At 41.0% G+C, this 18,428-nt stretch overlaps 1 protein-coding gene across 1 annotated transcript; it reads left to right on the top strand.

The window, feature by feature from the left end:
- Positions 1-8,341: 8,341 nt before the first annotated feature.
- On the top strand, positions 8,342-15,190 carry LOC119917255 (piezo-type mechanosensitive ion channel component 1-like). Its single transcript, XM_038737469.1, has 5 exons — positions 8,342-8,363; positions 9,659-9,824; positions 10,220-10,361; positions 13,817-14,054; positions 14,951-15,190. Exons 1-5 carry the CDS (start codon positions 8,342-8,344, stop codon positions 15,166-15,168), a joined length of 786 nt encoding a protein of 261 aa, XP_038593397.1. The 3' UTR covers positions 15,169-15,190.
- Positions 15,191-18,428: the final 3,238 nt, after the last annotated feature.

Genomic DNA, 18,428 nt, shown 5'->3' with positions numbered 1-18,428 from the left:
CCTTATTGTTTTTCCTCAGACTGTACTGTAACTTCAGGAAGCAGTTTGGCTGTAATCAGGCTTCTCTGGTGTTCATTCTCACTCATGATTTGCTTGTGCATGTTATGATATAAGATAATAAGCATTTAAAGCTGCACAGGCAGAGTTGCTGCCCAAAGACTCTCTGCTACATTTCTGCCTTCCTTTAATACAGCTGACAGGAAAGCTGGGTGCTTAGTGAATGAAAATGCAAGTTTTATTTCATGCACTGGTTGAGACATGGCTTAAAGGGAAAAATATTAGTATTTTTTCCCAACCCTCACCCTTGACCCTAGTTTCCCATGTTTTTGTGACAAGTGTATTTGACATTGGTCCAGTATTAAGCAAGCACACTGTTGTCAGCAGCCCCGAAACAGAGCTGCAGTGTAATTCTTCCAGGCAATTGCAGACCATCAATGTATGACCACTAAAAGTGCTTAACCAGAAACAGCCGTTATACGAGTTATATTTGCTTTCAAAGCCACCAGACCCGTCGACAAATGCAGAGGGGATGTTTTTTATTTCATATTTTAGTGCAATTAATAACTGTTCCAGGGCCGAAGAAAACGAGGAAAGGAGTACATTTGCAAAGCAAAGGGTAAAAAAAGTGTCTCTTAACGTTCAATAAACAGAAAACAACTACATCACTACACCTAACCACAGGACTCCCACTGTTGCCACTGCTGGTTACAGTCCCGGCCAACTGCCACACACTCACCACCGACTCCAAACACTCAGTAACGCTGTCTCTTTCGCTGTAGACCACCATACTCTCACCCCCAGCAGCTTCCACTGATTAGGAGAGTGGAATCAGCCGCTTCTGGCTGCAGCATTGGGGGCGGGGCAAGGTCCTGCTGGTGGAAGAGAGGGAAAACACACAAACACAACACCCCATATACACATAAATGGTCCACGGGTTGTAACAACACTTTATGAAGTTTCCTACATACATTGAAACATAAATAGCCTTTACAGCCTCAGAGGGATTCTGTATGTGATCAGGAGAGGTAGTCTTGTCCTCACTGCTGATCGACAGAGGGTGCGATACAGGACTTTGATGCTTATGAGAGGCAGTGAACTGAATGTACATTAGGCGCCCTGTTATTCCTTATGTCTCTGTCTCCTACTGCTAGTAGGATATGCTATGAATATTCCCAGAATAATGCACATGTATATATATATCTGCAATGTTGTTCTACAATTCCATATTTATATATTTCTACATTTATTTATGCTGATTGTGTGTTTGTCTACGTGTAACACCTTATCACCACAGCAAATTCCTCGTATGTGTAAAACACTACTTTGCAATAAAACGCCTTCTGATTCTAATCTAAAACCTAATCTGCATTCTGCTGAGGTGTGGTCATGGCTTCCTTTACACAGCAGCTGGTTGGTTGGACTTGACATGACGGGGCAACACAAAACCTGTCTGGTCTCATGCGGTATGAGACTGTAACCCGTTACCTAGCGGACAGTAGGCCAGGGAAGAGGACTAACAAATCAAAAGAAGCCAGTAATGGTGGATGGTTGGGATCAGAGCTAGCTGCCTCACCCTGTGCTATACATGAATGTATAGGAGAGCTACAGGTAGAAAAACAGCAGTGCTAGTCGAACCTGTCTTCTGCATTTGGCCAAACATTCTCATCCACAACAACCATATGTCCTCTCTTGCAATACACCTGGGAAAAGGATCTTTGCCTGTTTGATCCATTTCTGGCAATTTTCTGCAGATATGCAGACAACCAGCATTTATTGTGTCCGAGAGGGACATCTGATCATGTGGCTGGTGGTGATAAACTTTACACCTCCATGAAGAAAATTATTCCTCTTTGGGGGTGAAGAGTGGAGAGTTAGTGTAAGGAAAATAACACCATGCTGGGATCGGCAGTAAACACTGGAAGAGATGGTAAAATATTGTCCCATACTGTTCGAAAACCTCATGGATTCTGCCTCACCTGCCCGCTTTTTCCTATCTGGCAGAAGTCTTTCATTGAAGTCATCAAGGAATGAAATGAGGCGCTCAGTGTCTAAATTAGGAGTTTATGCAAATTATTTTTAGTTATGTTTTGAAAGTAAATTTAACAGTTTTGACAATAGTATGTTAACATGTGCAAAATGGAGTGTAAATACACAGAGGTTTGGTGGTGATTGGGTTTGAGGGAGAAAAGAGTTTGAAAACGTCCTATAGAGAAATGTACGGAAGCCCTGAGGGGCAAGTTAGAAAAACATTCTGGTGATCTGTTGTTTTCTCTCCTGTGTTTATGAATTAAGAACAGGTGACCAAAAAGGTTTTCCAGGATAATTGTTCCTCAATTTTTTTTTTTTATCTGTGAAACATGAGAAATGTGAAAAAACTGCGAAAACACAAGGTACATACAGTACATTGTGTGCCAAAATAAAGATATGACAGTAATGTTACATAACTTGCTAACACACAATACGTGCCTTGTGTTTAGAATGCTGGAGGAAAACTCATCTGGAAGAAAACATGAATGCTTTTCCTCCTGTTTAGAACACGAGGTAGTTGTGCACTACAACGTCTTCTGGCCGAAATGGATATTACAACAACAAACACAAAATGATCCTGACCAAAAACATTTTCACCTGAAAAAACCTTTTTCCACCTGTTTTCACAGATGAAAATAAAGTTATCCTGGTATCAGACGGATCACCAGAATTTTATTTTCTTATTTGCCTCTCAGTGTTTCTGTAGAAATGTAACTTAACATAGTTTGTACCACCTGGAGTTCTTCTCCAGGTGGTTGTGTGTGTTTGCTGTTTGTTGAAGTTCACTTCTTTCCTTTCTGTGTATTCACACTGCCTCTTCTGCTTTACTTTCATACTTTTTATAATCTGCATTTCATTCAGGAGAGACTTCATTTAAGAGTGACAAAATAAATGCATCGACATGGTGATCAATGAAAGTTTAGAAATGTGAAGAGTCTTTGGCGATTAGACTCGATCATGACGTTATCATTTTTTAAGGGGGAGTACCTCTAAGGGATAACCCATTAGCCTGCCAAGACCCTGACATGTGCACAAACACACACACACACACACACACAAGCTCATATGGTCACACACACCAGAGAGCTGTGAGTGAGTGTGACTAATAGGAAGCAGCACTGTTGATCTCTGACGAGAATTCAGAAACAGTGTAAGTCAGAGCTGGATATTACTCAACAACTGGCATCATGTACCAGACTTCTATACTTACTCGTCCTTTTAGAAAGGGATTGAAGTTTTTAGTCTGCATTTGGTGATGTCTCTCCATCATATCTTCGCAACTTCTGTTCATATTGTTCTGAAAGTCTGGCGTTTTATGGGTCTCTGCAGTGATGTCTTGACGATTCATCAAAATGTTTTTTACCAACAGTTGGAAAAGGTGTCTTATCAACGAATGGTCACCTTCCTAATACTTATATAGACTTTATATTTTTGTAGAGCCCTGAACCTCATTTTGTCTTTCCTAAAGAATAATCTTTGCTCAGTGCTGAAATCTAACTCTGTGCCAGATTTCCATTCTACTTCATTGCACTTAAGTCATGCATGGCTCCTTCCTGATTCTGAGTTTTAAAAAGCCATAATGTGTCACACAGGTACTTTGGGTGCATTTGGAAGCTTGCATTACACTAATAGCACCTGAAAATGAAAGCTCACCGCTAATGTTGACAGTTGTGTGAACACAGATCACAGCTGTTGATGAAATTTTGTAGGCACATACATGTCCTCCTCAAGATGAAGTGTAATCAATTCAATTCAAATTAGCTTTACTGGCATGAATGTAATAACAACATTGATCCTCTGGCGTTTCGTCTAGTGCCAAAAATGATACTTAACATCAGCGTGTTAGCATTGTTATTGTGAACATGTTAGCATAGCAATTGAATCTGAGTCTTGTTTATCAGCGGGTATGCAGACTGGTTTAAGTCTACTTTCTTATCTGATGTTTTGCTGAAGTATCTACCTCCATACTGTAATCTAGTTTGTTCTTTGTGCTGTTAACTGGACCGTCGGTACACTGTCACTGAGACAAATGATAGTTTGAGACATGAAAAGACAGTGTTGAGATGCACCTTGCCAGGGCATAAATAAAAGATGAAAGTTGTTTGTGTTGCATGTGTTAACAAGTCCAAACGAGATTCAAGGCCAAGCTGGAATAAAACTACTCAAGTGTCATGGCTCACCCGCTTTGAATACAAGATCACATTGCAGAGGTGTCAGAAGGAGGGAGGGTGCCCATTCTGCTCTGTGTCTGCTAGATTTAGAAGGTATTTGTTTGCTAGACCCATTAATCATTTACATTGTTAGAATACTTAAAGGGGCAATATGTAGTTTTCAGAATCCACTAGCAGTGCGATTTTAAGATTGCAACCAGGCGTGTGCTCGTGCTCCTGCTTGAACCATGGGCTTGAACTCATGAGCGAGAATAAGCTGAAACACAACCATATTCATACAGATATCCAGCAATAAACGCGGAAACACTGGCATGCCAGCTGTGGCTTTTCACACAGACATGTTCATGCTCTGTTACGTTCCCGGCTCATACAGCGTAGCTATTGGCTCCCGGAAAAAAAGGCAATGTGACAGCGGCTATAGACAGACAGGGACACAGGTTCACACAATGTGCTGGAAACTCAGGTAAACTCCTACTGCAACGTCACCCTAATATTTCCACATTCCACAATCAGCTTGAGGTTGAACTAATCCATGCTGGTTACATGATAACGTTACATTTATTGCTTTTAGCCAAGGTGATACATTGCTATTAGCTCACCTGTCTGATTTTCATATGAAAATTATAATGAGATTGTTACCCACTTTAGAACAGTTAGACCGCAGTATGTAACATTACTGTATTGAATGTTGTCGCCGCTTTGTTGCAGTATTGTATATTATGTGTTCTATGTTAGCTAAGCTGCCAACTTTTCAGTTTAGTTTGGAGTGAGATTCTGTATTGGAGGTCGGTTCATTTTAGGCCCTCTGTGTCATATCCCAACGCAGGGGTCGGGGTCGTCACTCTTTAATGTGCATGGCGCAGCCACATGTATGCGTAGATGAAAAGCCAAGTCATTAATCATGGTCAGATCAATGTGATCAGGATACTTGCCAAGCTCCAAACATGATGGCCTTAATTTTGAGTCTTCCCCCCAGAATCTATGTGTCAAACCAGTATTTCTTTTAATTCTGGAGAGTGTATGGAATATTATAGTTTATAATGAGCAAGAGCGTAGGTCTTCCTTTAGCAACGTAGGAGCCACCTATTTAGTGGGGGGTCTGGGGGTGAATTTTTCTGCATCAGTTTGTGGTGGAAATGTATTTATCTAGGCTATGTCAATGGAAACACAAAACTCAGGCAGCAGGTGACAATTTAAAATATAAAATATACCAGAATATCATTCAGTAGGCTTTCAAGCATTCTGTATTTCAATGGCAACTTTTCACCGCAAGGATAAATGAATTCATTTTAATTCAGTTAGAAACTCTTGAATCTACTGAATCTTAAAAAATCTTTGCATCTATTGCACATATCTGTGTAATCTGACATCTCCAGAAAGATTTTTATGAGAATAATGTCATCATTTAATCACAATTCATAATATTTTTCTAAATCTCCCCGCCCTATAATCTGCTGTTCATTACTTGCTCTGCTGATATGATAGAATCCCAGACAGGCAGACACAGAGCCCGTTTGGGACTGTATGTAGGAGACCTGTGCAAAACGAAACTAACTGAAAACACTTCACCACAAATACACATGGTAACTTCAGCAGCTTTGTGCAGCTCACATTACCAAGAGAGCAAAGCTGTGCTTTAGATTATACATTTTTATATTGCAGAACTCTACCAGCTACATTACGCGACGACAAACTGTCTGCCACTCACTGTGCGATAGCGGTTTCGCTTGATTCCTGTCATTCCTGGAGTGTAATCGCGCAGAGTCGACGCAATTAATTATAGGATAACGTTACATTAGTTTTTCCAATGCGTGAGAAAATTGATGTATGGCGTGAGGGCATCCTTTCTTGCAGGCTAAATCAACACTTTGACATATTACCGGTGGTACACCAGATAGTAAGCTGGTGAAGTAATGTGGAAACGTTGCACCAGATAACGTTTACAGCTGCTCAGCGTTAGCCATTAAGCTAACATGACTCTCCGTCCAGCATTTCTGATGTTCACTGTTTTCACTCGACATCATCTGATTCTTGTTTGGCCTGACAGGCTTCATCACATAAACCTTCAGTGTTTTTTTGTATCTTTACGTGGAGTTTAAGTCTGAGTCTGTGGTGTGCTAGGAGCAGCTTGTTAGATGGTGTTAGTGGACTGCATGTCGTTAGTTGTGGTGTTGTTGCTGTAGTTGGAGAGAGGCTTGGTATTGTGCACGCAGCTACATCCTGATCCGATGCCTTAACATGAAAAGCAGAATAGTGGCTGTTCCAAGCAACAGTGAAAACAGGCGAGTGCTACAGCACATTGACAAAAAGTCAGTAAGAATTTGATTTATTAATAGGTGATTACATTGAAAAACTACACATAGTCCCTATAAAATGTTTGCTGTCTGTTTTTATACCTTTCTTTGGACTATGTTAAATAGTCAGTAGAATTCTATATGTCACATACAGTATTATAAAGGTTGAATTTTCTGAAAACATGTACTGTATGTCTAAATGTCAAATGTTGTTTACATGTTCTCCATGTGGTGGATGTCAAAGTCCAGTTCCCTCCCATGTAGGTCTGATAAATTAGAGACTCTAAATTGCCCTTAAGTGTGAATATGAATGTAAATGTTTGTCTGTAAGTATCAGCCCTGTGATAGACTGGTGACTTGTCCAGGGTCCAAGCTTCAGCACCCTGCGACCCTGCAGAAGATCAGCAGATAGAGATAATGGATGGATGGTTTACATACATCATGGTTAACTTCAAATACCACAAGGTTTTGGACAGGTGTGAATGAGATCAATTGAACATAAACAACAAAAAATATGGCAAATATGTCCGTGTATGTGTTCTCCCTGCGCTATGTATGTGTGTTCAGAAAGTTTGTGACAGTTTGGAGTAGATGTGAACTGTTAACGCTCACTGTGTTTATATCCACACCCCAGGATTGACTGGTTTGACCTCGCTAATTTATTAGGCTGCTGAAAGCCTCTTCGCTGTGGATCTACTGACAGCCTGTCATAGGTTTCATCACCACTTTATTGTGGATCATACTACTCATACACACCTCGCCCTATTAAATCTAACACTGCTGTAAGGGGCGGAAGTTAGAGACACTAAGAGAGAAAGAGACCGCTTGACGTGACATTTTACATTCCCAGTTCACTCATTAATGGCTGACTCCTTAAATAAATAGGAATGCAGATCTGACATACTGCAGCTGAGGACTGTAGAGATTCGGCAGCAGTGAGGCCAAGCTCAGGACTGACACCTGCTGTGCTTATAATGTTTTAAAGTGTATTCAATTTCCTCTGACTGCTACAGATGGCGAGGTTTGGCAGTCAGTCCAGTACTCTTCACAGAAACGCATCACCACAACTACTGGCCAGAATGCCATGATGTTTGCTGTGGAATAGCATTTCCACCATCAGGCCAAAGTTTCACTTTGACCAACACCTTGGCTCATAATAAAGTACCTTAAAAACGGAAATTTCTGAAACATTTATAGTGGATACTCATCCCCACATGAGTAGGACAAAAATATAATATAATGTAGTGGTAATTCCTCTTGATCATATTCAAATTTGATAATTATGATCATTCTTAACTGATACAAAGTTGAAGTTGAGTGATTGACACACAACTTCGGCTATGAGAAATAACCAAGATGTATACTAAATAACAGACAAAAGGCCTGGGCTGTGTGTGTCGTCTGCATGTAATTTAATGAAGGTAAACATAGCGGATGGCCGTGTGTAACAGCACTGCACTCTGGCTCAACACTTCTCAAATCGGACTAGGCTACAACCGCTTTCTACTAATAGCCTGCCGATTAATAAAAGGAGGTCAATCAGTCATAACTTTGTATTGTAGCGTAGCCAACACTGCACATTGCAGTTCTGCATAGCAGCCCCTTTGTTAATAATCCCTGATCTAATCTGACCAAATCCACACATACTAATTAATGTACACAAAACAAAACGAGATTGTTTTTTACATAAAAAAAAACATTATAAGTATGTAAATCTGTCAGCTGCCTTTCCTGCATGCTCTCTCTATGTCTCACAAAAAAACGTTTTATTGATAAACAAACGGAATAGACATTCGAAAGCGTTGTGGGGAAGCTACGATAGGGAAATCCGCCATAGCGCCGGGCACGATGGACCCCCATATAACCCTACGTAGAAGAAGGAGATGAGGAGACGGGACAGAGAAAGGGGTGGGCGGGAGGGGTGCGGAATGCGAGAGTGAAGAAGAGGAAGTGCGTTGTGTGGGTATTTATGGAAAGCCGGGAGTGACGTAATTGATGTGTTGTCCCGCTCCTGAAACTCTGCTGGTAGCAACACTTAATACGCCTTTCATGCTTACCACCCTGCTTTTTTTGTCCAGAACCACCATCGGGTCAAGATGTCCTTGATCATCACTTTTCAAGGTTAATTCTGTAGTTACGTATTTGGGGGCCTTCGTTGTCATGGTTAGAAAAATAACCACATGGTTGAGGTTAGGAAATGATTGTTGGTCATGGTTAAAAGAAACCAACCTCGACTGGCGGTTGGAAACGAGAACTGAAGTTGTTGAGCCATCCATCCACCCCAACCTCCTCCCTCTGCCGACTATACATACTGTAACGCTCTGTGATAACCGGACTTCTTCCTTTGCTCCCGGCGGGCAAGAGTCAGAACTTATATGGCTTTTTCTCTTGAATGAAAGCATCTGTCATTTTGGGCCATTTTCTGAAGCAATAGATGCTGTTTTTACTTTGGAGGACAGTCTAACATGGTTGACTGGTGAAGGCTATGTACTTTTGCATTGCTCCCTTAGACATTAAAAGATAGGTCTGGTGTTAGGTCTATATTTTTCTTATTATCTACAAATCCCACGTCTGAAGAGTACATCTTTAAAAACACCTCACAAATATAAAGTTTCATTAAAAAGAAAGACTCAGTAATTATCTAAAACAGCTACTCACTTTAGTTTGAACAAATGTCACTAAAACTGGAGGAAACGGCATTTGATTTCACTGGCAAATTAATCCAGATGTGGTGCTCTAGGGAGTATTTGGGGCAGCAGGACGGTGTATATGGGATTAGGTCAAAATAAACTAAAGTTGTAATAGTTTCTGGACAACAGTGGATCTTTATTTCATAGCGGAAGGAGATATATCAGTCTTGGGATACACAAACAGTGCTGGTTATTAGAATACATTCATTGTTGGTTTATCCTTGTTGGTTAAAGTTGCTGTTTAAGTTTCACTTTTGATGGTGCTACGGTAGTAGTGTCCAATTTCTACTGGTCTTTGTGCCAAGCCAGACTCTAGGTAAAGTGGTTAACACAAGGGTTTTATCAACATGCCAGAATGTTACTTTAAAATACTCTCATTTAGTGTATTTAGCCCTGTATTTATGTGACTGTACTGAACTCTGTTTCCTTAGGTCTGATCTCCATCCTCTCTCTCTCTCGCCTCTTTGTCTTTCAGGGCACACAGGTCGGTTTATCAAAGCGGTATTCTGTACCAGTCTGCTGTTTGTGCTGGCTCATATCTGCTTCCAGACAGTGCTATACACCTACCCTCCTCTCAACATCGCCATAGGTGATAACTGTTCACAATGGGACACCATAACCAGACATATAGGACTGTCCAGGTATGTATCTAGTGTTTGATTAAGTGCAGTTAACCATGTCACTGTCACTGATGGTTGGATGACTGATCGGGGGAAAGGGTGTTGATCAAAATAGGAGAGTTTGTCTATCCAGATAATAGTTTGCTATGGTGCAAATTTGATGTTCATACATTACAAGTAATATAAGACGAGCACATTATCAGTTGTATACACAGAATAAACATAACACACAATATAGGGTACAGAACATTAACTAAACAGCAGCAATGCAGATATAATACAAAATACAAATCGACAATCTCAGCATATATAGTGCATATCAATGTTGAATGAAAGCACTTGGAAAAACAGGGATTGTGCAAGGTAATAAAACCTGAGGCAAAATCTGTGAACATATGCATGTGTGTGTCTTGCAGGCTTCCCCTGGATGATCCTTGGAGTGTGTTACGCCTTCTGTGTCCTGACCTGGGTGTGTGTATGGTTGCCTTGGTAACAGTCATCCTCTGCAGCAGACTGGTCAGGAACAGAGAGATGGTGGCTGCTGCCAACATTACATCGGTGAGTCTGTGTGTGTGTGTGTGTGTGTGTGTGTGTGTGTGAGACACACTGTGTTTGATAAATGCTGTGGATTATCAGGTTCATGATCAGATTTGCACTCGCAGTAACTGGTTTAGTTGCCATAGTAAGTCATTAAACAAGAGTTCTGCTCAGACCTAAATGATACTAACACTGTCTTTATTGTTCTGCCTTATGACGAGCTCCATGTTGATGAGTAAATAATAGAACTGATAAGGCAATTGTCTAATCTTTTCGTTGTATATTAGATTATTTGCTGCCAAAACTGGTAGGCTTATGCCTGGGAATTATTGAAATGGTTTGATAAATGGCTCAGCAGTAGGTAGCTGTGTTTTTGCATCTTTCATAATTTCTTCTTGGGCACGCCTTCATTTTCCCTCAGCCCTAAAAGCAAGTTTCAAGTTTATTTTCACTTTTTTATGCTAAGCCGCGCCTCAGGCCTTGTTAATAGCAATGTTGTACAATGTGTTTGTATCCTGTTGTGCTGTCTGCTGCTGTATGTTAAACTCTGTGTGTGTCTACGTAATGTTAATGCAGGTCTGGATTAAATTAGCCTCAGTGACTTAATAGTTATTTGCCCTGTTTAAAATTTGACATACCTTGTTTTGTACGAAAGCTGAATTATAGCATAATGAAACTATAGGAAGTTTCCAAAACCAATACTTAATTCGTCTTTTTAGTGGGCTGCCACAACAGTTACCAAGGTAACCGAGATTCCCTAATCTCAGGCATAACAAACTCAGAGTCTTCACTAAACCTGCTTTCTGAAACAGGGCCCAGACCTGCAATGTGTAACGTTGAAATGTGGCAACATGCAATAAGAAAAGCAGTAGAATCTGTGTCTAAGTGTACCATTAAACCCCTGGGCGTTTGCCCTAACATAAACTAGACATGTACTGCAGTATAAGCAGTGTGATAGCAGCAGGGATCCTGTAAAACTTTCCATACACTTATATTTAGACTTAACATTTCCGTATGCAATAAAGAAGAATCCCACAGAAGTGAAACCAAAAATTCTGATTTATATAAACAGTAAGAAAAGCCTATTACTGCATAAAATCTTGCGCCTGTATTTGGGGACAGCTCTGTCAGTAGTGTTGCTCAGTCGAGGGAAGCAGACACAGCGGTTTATGGATTCCTCTGCAGGTGACCCATGTAAACACAGCGTTACTTGTATGTTTACAGAACCCACCACACACTACAGTACATAAATAAATGATCAGTTCATACATTCATTCCAAGGGGAAAAAACATATCCAAATATAATTTTGTCATACTGCATATTACAATGTATAACATTACTAGGAGGGTGTGAGTAAAACCACGTGTCTGAGAACATTTGCCTTTTATCACTACTTTGCCTTTCCTTTTCCATGTTATTTGGACACATGCTTCAGAAAGCCATGGAAAAGATCCTGATAAATATTTTGTAACTCCCAAGAATATATATATATATATATATATATATATATATATATATACACACTAAACATAATTAACACAAACTCCAATAAGGCCTATTTCTTTCTCTCAAATATTGTTCACAAATCTGTCAAAATCTGTGTTAGTGAGCACTTCTCCTTTGCCGATATAATCCATCCACCTCACAGGTGTGGCATATCAAGATGCTGATCGGACAGCATGGCTATTGCACTGGTGTGCCTTAGGCTGGCCACAATAAAAGGCAACTCGAAAATGTGCAGTTCCATCACACAGCACAATGTCACAGATGTTTTGAGGGAGCGTGCAGTTGGCATGCTGACTGCAGGAATGTCCACCAGAGCTGTTGCCTGTGAATTTAATGTTCATTTCTCTACCATAAGCCGTCTCCAAAGGCGTTTCAGAGAATTTGGCAGTACATCCAACCGGCCTCACAACCGCAGACCACGTGTAACCACACCAGCCCAGGACCTCCACATCCAGCATCTTCACCTCCAAGATCATCTGAGACCAGCCACCCAGACAGCTGCTGCAACAATCGGTTTGCACAACCAAAGAATTTCTGCACAAACTGTCAGGAACCCTCTCAGGGAAGCTCATCTGCATGCTCGTTGTCCTCATCGCAGTCTGACTGAAACTTCGCACAGCCATTGAAGAGGAGTGGACCAACATTCCACAGGCCACAATCAACAACCTGATCAACTCTATGAGAAGAAGATGTGTTGCACTGCGTGAGGCAAATGGTGGTCTCACCAGATACTGAGTAGTTTCCGCCCCCCCAGACTGCATGAAACTGCACATTTTCAAGTGGCCTTTTATTGTGGCCAGCCTGAGGCACACCTGTGCAATCCCCATGCTGTCTGATCAGTATCTTGATATGCCACACCTGTGAGGTGGATGGATTATCTCGGCAAAGGAGAAGTGCTCACTAACACAGATTTATGAACAATATTTGAGAGAAATAGGCCTCTTGTGTACATAGAGGAAGTCTTAGATCTTTGAGTTCAGCTCACAGTGAATGGGGTCAAAAACAAAAGTGTTGCATTTATAATTTTGTTCGGTATACATATATGTTATAGATGTGTTCTTGCATCCAGTCTTTTTGAGAATAAGTGAGATGTGTAGTTTAAAAGATACTGCTTGTCGTCACATTACTGTCCACATCCACATTTCTACATGTTTACATAGCAGTGACACATTTAAAGAGCTGTATCGCTGAGTAAAAAACTGTTACCAAATGCTGGTGTAAGCGTTAGTGGTGTCTTTTTTTTATAGAGAGTTAAATATTGTTACTTTGTGCAGGATAAGACATGACTGATACATGGAGAAAAATGTTTCTGATCAGATTTTACTTTACTGTCCAAATGGCTGATCCCTGCCTTAAAGACCTTGATCAAAATCAGTTAGGGGCTGTATGGCTAGATTTTGGATCAGCTTTTGAGTTTGGTTTTGGTTATGGTTTCTCTGCACTCTCTTGGAGCAAAAGTTATTTATCCAACAGTAATCAAAGAGTTTATTACAATGGCTGCTTTTCAGATTCTGCAAATGTTTGCTGTGTGGTTCCACAAGGGAGCTGCCTTTGTCCTCCGTCTCACCTCAAATGACCTTCCATTCACCTTGGATCAAGCATCCATGGTTATTGTTGTTCTCTGTAATATATATTTTAGTAGTTTTTAACTTTGGAAAATAAATACTGACAGACACACCTTTTATTCATACTTTGTTTCAGTTGATGTCATTGAATGTCATAATCACTGACCTGATTTCCATTAATAGTCAGTCTCAATATTGAGAGTTTTTTCTTGGTCCAGCAGTTAGGATTGGCTAAAAGGTGTTTCATGGATACATCCTGACCTACATGGAAATACATTCTCGTGCAGTCACTGCATCTGCACTGTCTGTAACTGAGGAAAACATACACAGTTGTAATATAATGTGTGATATTATACAGTACTTTAGTAACTGTAACTTTCTTTTTTGTCCCTCTCCCACCTTAGCTAGAAGGTGATCCAACAGACAAAACCACAGATGATGAGGAGGAGGAGGAAGAGGAAGAGGAGGAAGAGGTATCAGGAGATGAAGATGAAGAAGAGAGGTCATTAACTGGTGAACCTGACGAGGAGGTTTCCACAGCAACCAGAGCCAAGCAGCTGGCTGAGCGTCTGAAGGCCACAGCCCGGAAAGTTCTGCGGGACCTGGGGAGAATCTTGGCCGTCAGCCTGCTGGCGTTGGCTGGTAGGATCAGAGGACAGATCCCTGATGACATTGTTTTATAAATCTTTTATTGAGTCCGTCTTTACTTTTTCATGTATTTGCTGGTATGCTTCTCTTAGTTTAAAACGGAAAAACACATTAGCAATGGTAAATAAAGTTAGCAGCAAAATCATTGGGATTCAGCAGATAAAACCCATTGGTCTGACCCTGTATTTTTAATCGATGTTGTCGTCTTTGTTGTTATGTACTGTGTGTCAACTTCTTTGCTACTGCAGCAAAACTAATTGCCCCTCGGGGACAAATAAAGGTCTTGAACTTGAACTTGAACAACACTACCTACTCAGGTTTCCACCCAGTTTGTAAAGTGTGAGCACAGTCCAGATAGAGGTATTTAGTTCACACTGGGTGCTCACATTCAAATTTCTGCTCCAACAACATTGCTGTCCATACACTTATAGTGAAGAAGATGTGTGTTTGACTTTAAGTAGCATAGCAGGGCTGCAAAATGAAATGAAAGTTGTAGCCCTCTTTCACGCTACACTCACAGAACATATATACAGTTTATTTTTTTGCCCACAGATTTCCACAGTATCCCTTGGACAAAATTTTACAAATAAATGAAGGGAAGTCACAAATATAACGTGACCCACAAATGGACAGGAAATGATCCACAAATGTGCACAACCCATTTCACATGTACAAATCGCTCCCTACAAATGTAAAAATACATGTTTACATGGGTACACATTTGTGGATTGTCTTCTGTGGGTTACAAATAATGGTCTATTATATTCAAACAGTAAATTCCAAGTTTTCCACTCATTTGACAGAAGGTATTTAAAAATCCAGTTGTATGAATGAGTGTCGGTCTGTGTGCATCATGTTTGTCTCTGACCTCTCTTCCTTTTCTCTCCCAGGCATCACACTGCCCTCTGCCTTCTCGGCCATCTACTTCCTGCTCTTCATCGGCGTGTGCACATGGTGGGCATGCCACCTTCCCATGAGTTCCCTGGGTTTCAATGCACTGTGTGTGATGGTGGGCTTCTTCACTTCTGGTCACATGGTTTGTCTGTACTTGTACCAGAGTCTGCTGGCCCAGGCCCTGTTTCCCCCACACAGTCTGTGGGCCAGGTAAGACGATAGATGCAAAAGGTATACGAAACCAGGAAATGTTTATAAAATGTATAACTCTATTACAAGTTAAGAAGACAGGTAATACACAGGGTTAATTAGTTACAAGAACAACAACTTTATTAAATCAATGCACAATTGTCATTAATCAGAATAAAACAATATGTTACAAGGTACAAGGTAGATTTATTTTTCACAGTCCAAAGGGATGTAGAGTGAAATTGAGTTTGTAACTCCATTTTGCTACGTAGCAGACAATATACATTAAAGAAAAGCAATTATAAAAATGGCAAACAGAAATAAACTATATTCAATGGAGCAGTACTGAGGATGAAATAGAGGCTTTTTAGTAAATTTAGTATCCTTTGGGCTCTGCAGAAACCTCACCTCACCGATATCACTGATGTTCTGGAGATGGGTATCAATGATCTTCTGAGCAGTTTGAATCCCCCCCTGCAGAGCCCTCTGGTCCTGGGCCGTGCACATCCCATGTTAGTGATGTTTCCAGTCAGGATGCTTTCTGTTGCTCCTCTGTAAACGCTGACAAGAACTTGGCGTGGGAATTTGGCCTTCTTAAGCTTCCTCAAGAAAATATAGTAGTTTCTGAGCTTTCTTCACCAGTGTGGAGATGTGAGACGACCATGTCAGGTTCTCTGTGATGCTGATTCCCAGGAACCTGAAAATGTTCACCTGCTCCACCTCAGCTCCACTGACTTAGACAGGAGTGTGTGTCTTTATCTCCTTCCATCCTCCTCCTCCTATCTTCCTTCTTAAAATGAAAGATCAGCTCCTTAGTTTTGCTCACTTTGTGCAGTAGGTTGTTCTCTGAGCACCACACTCCAAGATTATCAATTTCCTCCTGATACGAAGTCTCATCGTTGTTTGAAATCTGGCCGATGATGGTGGCTTTGCCTGCAAACAGAGATCTCTCCATGTCGGGGGATGGAGTCGGGGTGTACAGTGTGAACAGGAGGGGGCTGAGCACACAGCCCTGGGGGGCTCTGGTGTTGAGCACTAGAGAGGAGGAGGTGTGTCCACCAATCCGAACTATCTGGGGTCTGTTTGTGAGGAAGTCCAATATCCTGTTGCAGAGTGTTGAATTTAAACCCAGAGTGCTGAGTTTACCCAACCAGCTTCATGGGGGACTCCAGACTCGCTAGTCGCTAGACGCTAGACGCTAGTGACGCTCAGATGCTCTTGCGTAGCATAGATTTTGAATTGATTCTCTGCATGAAGATCGCCACACCTATCTTCTCTGAGACTTCCACTGCTTCTTCTTCACACCAGAGAGAAGACCTCGATCTGTCATTGTAATACACCATTGTGGAAGGGATCATGGAAAGGGTGAAAGCATTGAGGAAAGAAATTCAGGCTGCTTTCAAAAGCCAAAGAACATGCTATACAGAGGTATTGGGAACTTAGAAGATGACACCCCAACTGGGGCAATCCCATAGGGTCTTCACTGCCTTACCATCTAAAGTCCCTCTAAAGACATGGCAGATGACAGAGTCGTCCTATCTGTTAGAAAGGTTTTTATATCATTTTTTCCATGCCACACAAAGTATAATCTTAAATTCAGAAAGTATATATTCATCTCCATTCTAGGCCAGGTCTACATACTGGAGAAGAGTAGTCACCTCCATGGGTGCTTTTTTCATTATGCTTACTTGTGCTTCCTCACCTTCCCCCTTCACCATCTTCCAATCCTATACCACTTCAGATATATTGTTAATATAGAATGTATAATATAATTGCTAAGTGTTCTGGCATCACAAAAAGCAGCATTTTTTTTTTGTTAAAATACACATGTGCTGATTGGCCCAAAAGGAGCTCTGTGAATCTGCACTCAACTGCTCTTCCTCAACAACCAGATGTGTGTCTCAATCACCTGAAATTGAATTGCAAGAACTGAATATGAAAGTATATACAGAGTTGAATTTTCAGTGAGGATCGAATACAGCTCCACAGCAATTGAATACAGTTTCATAATATTATGTTCAGTTTCATGTTTATTGGAATTCACTTCCAAGTTCCATTCCAAAAGATGATCTTCAGATTCAGTTATTTGATGCAGATTTTCAAGTTAAACAATTAATTCAAATTCAGCTTCTAGTAACACATATTTCCGCCCATACTGGTAACAAATGCGTGGCTAGAAACTTTGGAAAACGAGTAGCTACAGTGGCTGGTGAGCAAAAAAGTTAGTGTCAAGCCATGTGTATATGTGTGTCTGTCAGATGCTGTAAGGTTTTGAAAATGTTCTCAAATATGTGGACATTCGTACCAGTAGGTTTGACCGGAGAAACAGCTGTGCAGCTCATCATAAGTAGTTGTGCCACTGACGCTATGGAACCAAAAGCAGCTTTCGGCTCCTCCGTCCTCGCATCTCCTCCTCTCTCACGTCCTCGCTGGGAGGACGCTAGTGAGGGAGACACGTTAACGTAACGAAAAGTGTGTCGTTTTTACTCCCACCATGTTGCCTGCTGTCTTCACAGTTTATTGAATAACAGATGATATTCCTTAGCCAGAGGGTTCAAAGACCATGTTCCTTCCTCTCAGGAAACCTTCAATTTTCAGGCGCCGTGTGCTCGTAATGTGTGGAATCTCAGTGGAAATGGACTGTAAAGAAACAATAGCAGGAGCGAGTTTAGCGACAGAGAAACAAAATAGGAAGAAGAATGTCTGAGTTGGGGCAGAGGAATGTGAGGAGTGAGGGATTTCTGGACTGATATGTGTGGAATGGCTAGTTAGCAGCTGTAACCTACAGGCTCACCTTACCCTAGCTAAACTGTAGAAGGATGAGCAGCAGTGCATTCTGAACATTCCACTGTGACGTGTGATCTCTCTCCCTCTGTGTTTCTCTTTCGTCTTTAATCACCAGGGTTCTTGGCAGGACTCTGTGTCAGTATCACTCAGAGTATCACTCATCATCCATCAGTCAAGTCTGACCTTTACCTAAGGAGGATACCCAGCCGTCAGCACACTATGGGTGTGTCTGTCTGGGTGTTTTTATTTCTATACTTAGGATAACTCCTTACATAGTCATCATGACAGTAATCGGTCTAGACAACTAAACTAATCAAACTTGAGTTTGTAGTCTTTCTCGGGTTTTTGAGTATTAGACAATGTACTCTGAGTAAACATAAAAAAGGGGGTTAAATGATGATGATCATGTTGTTTGATAAAAGTATTCAATTAAAGAACACAAAATAAAGTGTATTAGCATGCCAGTGTGACATGATAATGCCTTACCAGAAGCGTAGC

The sequence above is a fragment of the Micropterus salmoides genome, unplaced genomic scaffold, assembly GCF_014851395.1.
Source record: "Micropterus salmoides isolate LMB-PRFRI ecotype aquatic unplaced genomic scaffold, ASM1485139v1 Ms_hic_scaffold_22, whole genome shotgun sequence".
NCBI lineage: Eukaryota > Metazoa > Chordata > Actinopteri > Centrarchiformes > Centrarchidae > Micropterus > Micropterus salmoides.
The sequence above is the reverse complement of the archived record's forward strand: the minus strand, read 5'-3'. Positions and strand labels throughout refer to the sequence as shown.

Excerpts from the sequence above, each read along its gene's own strand:
- LOC119917255 (XM_038737469.1), top strand. The coding sequence starts at position 8,342 with ATGGACCCCCATATAACCCTAC. Across the intron at positions 9,825-10,219 it reads AGACATATAGGACTGTCCAG|GCTTCCCCTGGATGATCCTT; the intron begins GTATGTATCTAG and ends TGTGTCTTGCAG. Across the intron at positions 14,055-14,950 it reads CAGCCTGCTGGCGTTGGCTG|GCATCACACTGCCCTCTGCC; the intron begins GTAGGATCAGAG and ends TTTCTCTCCCAG.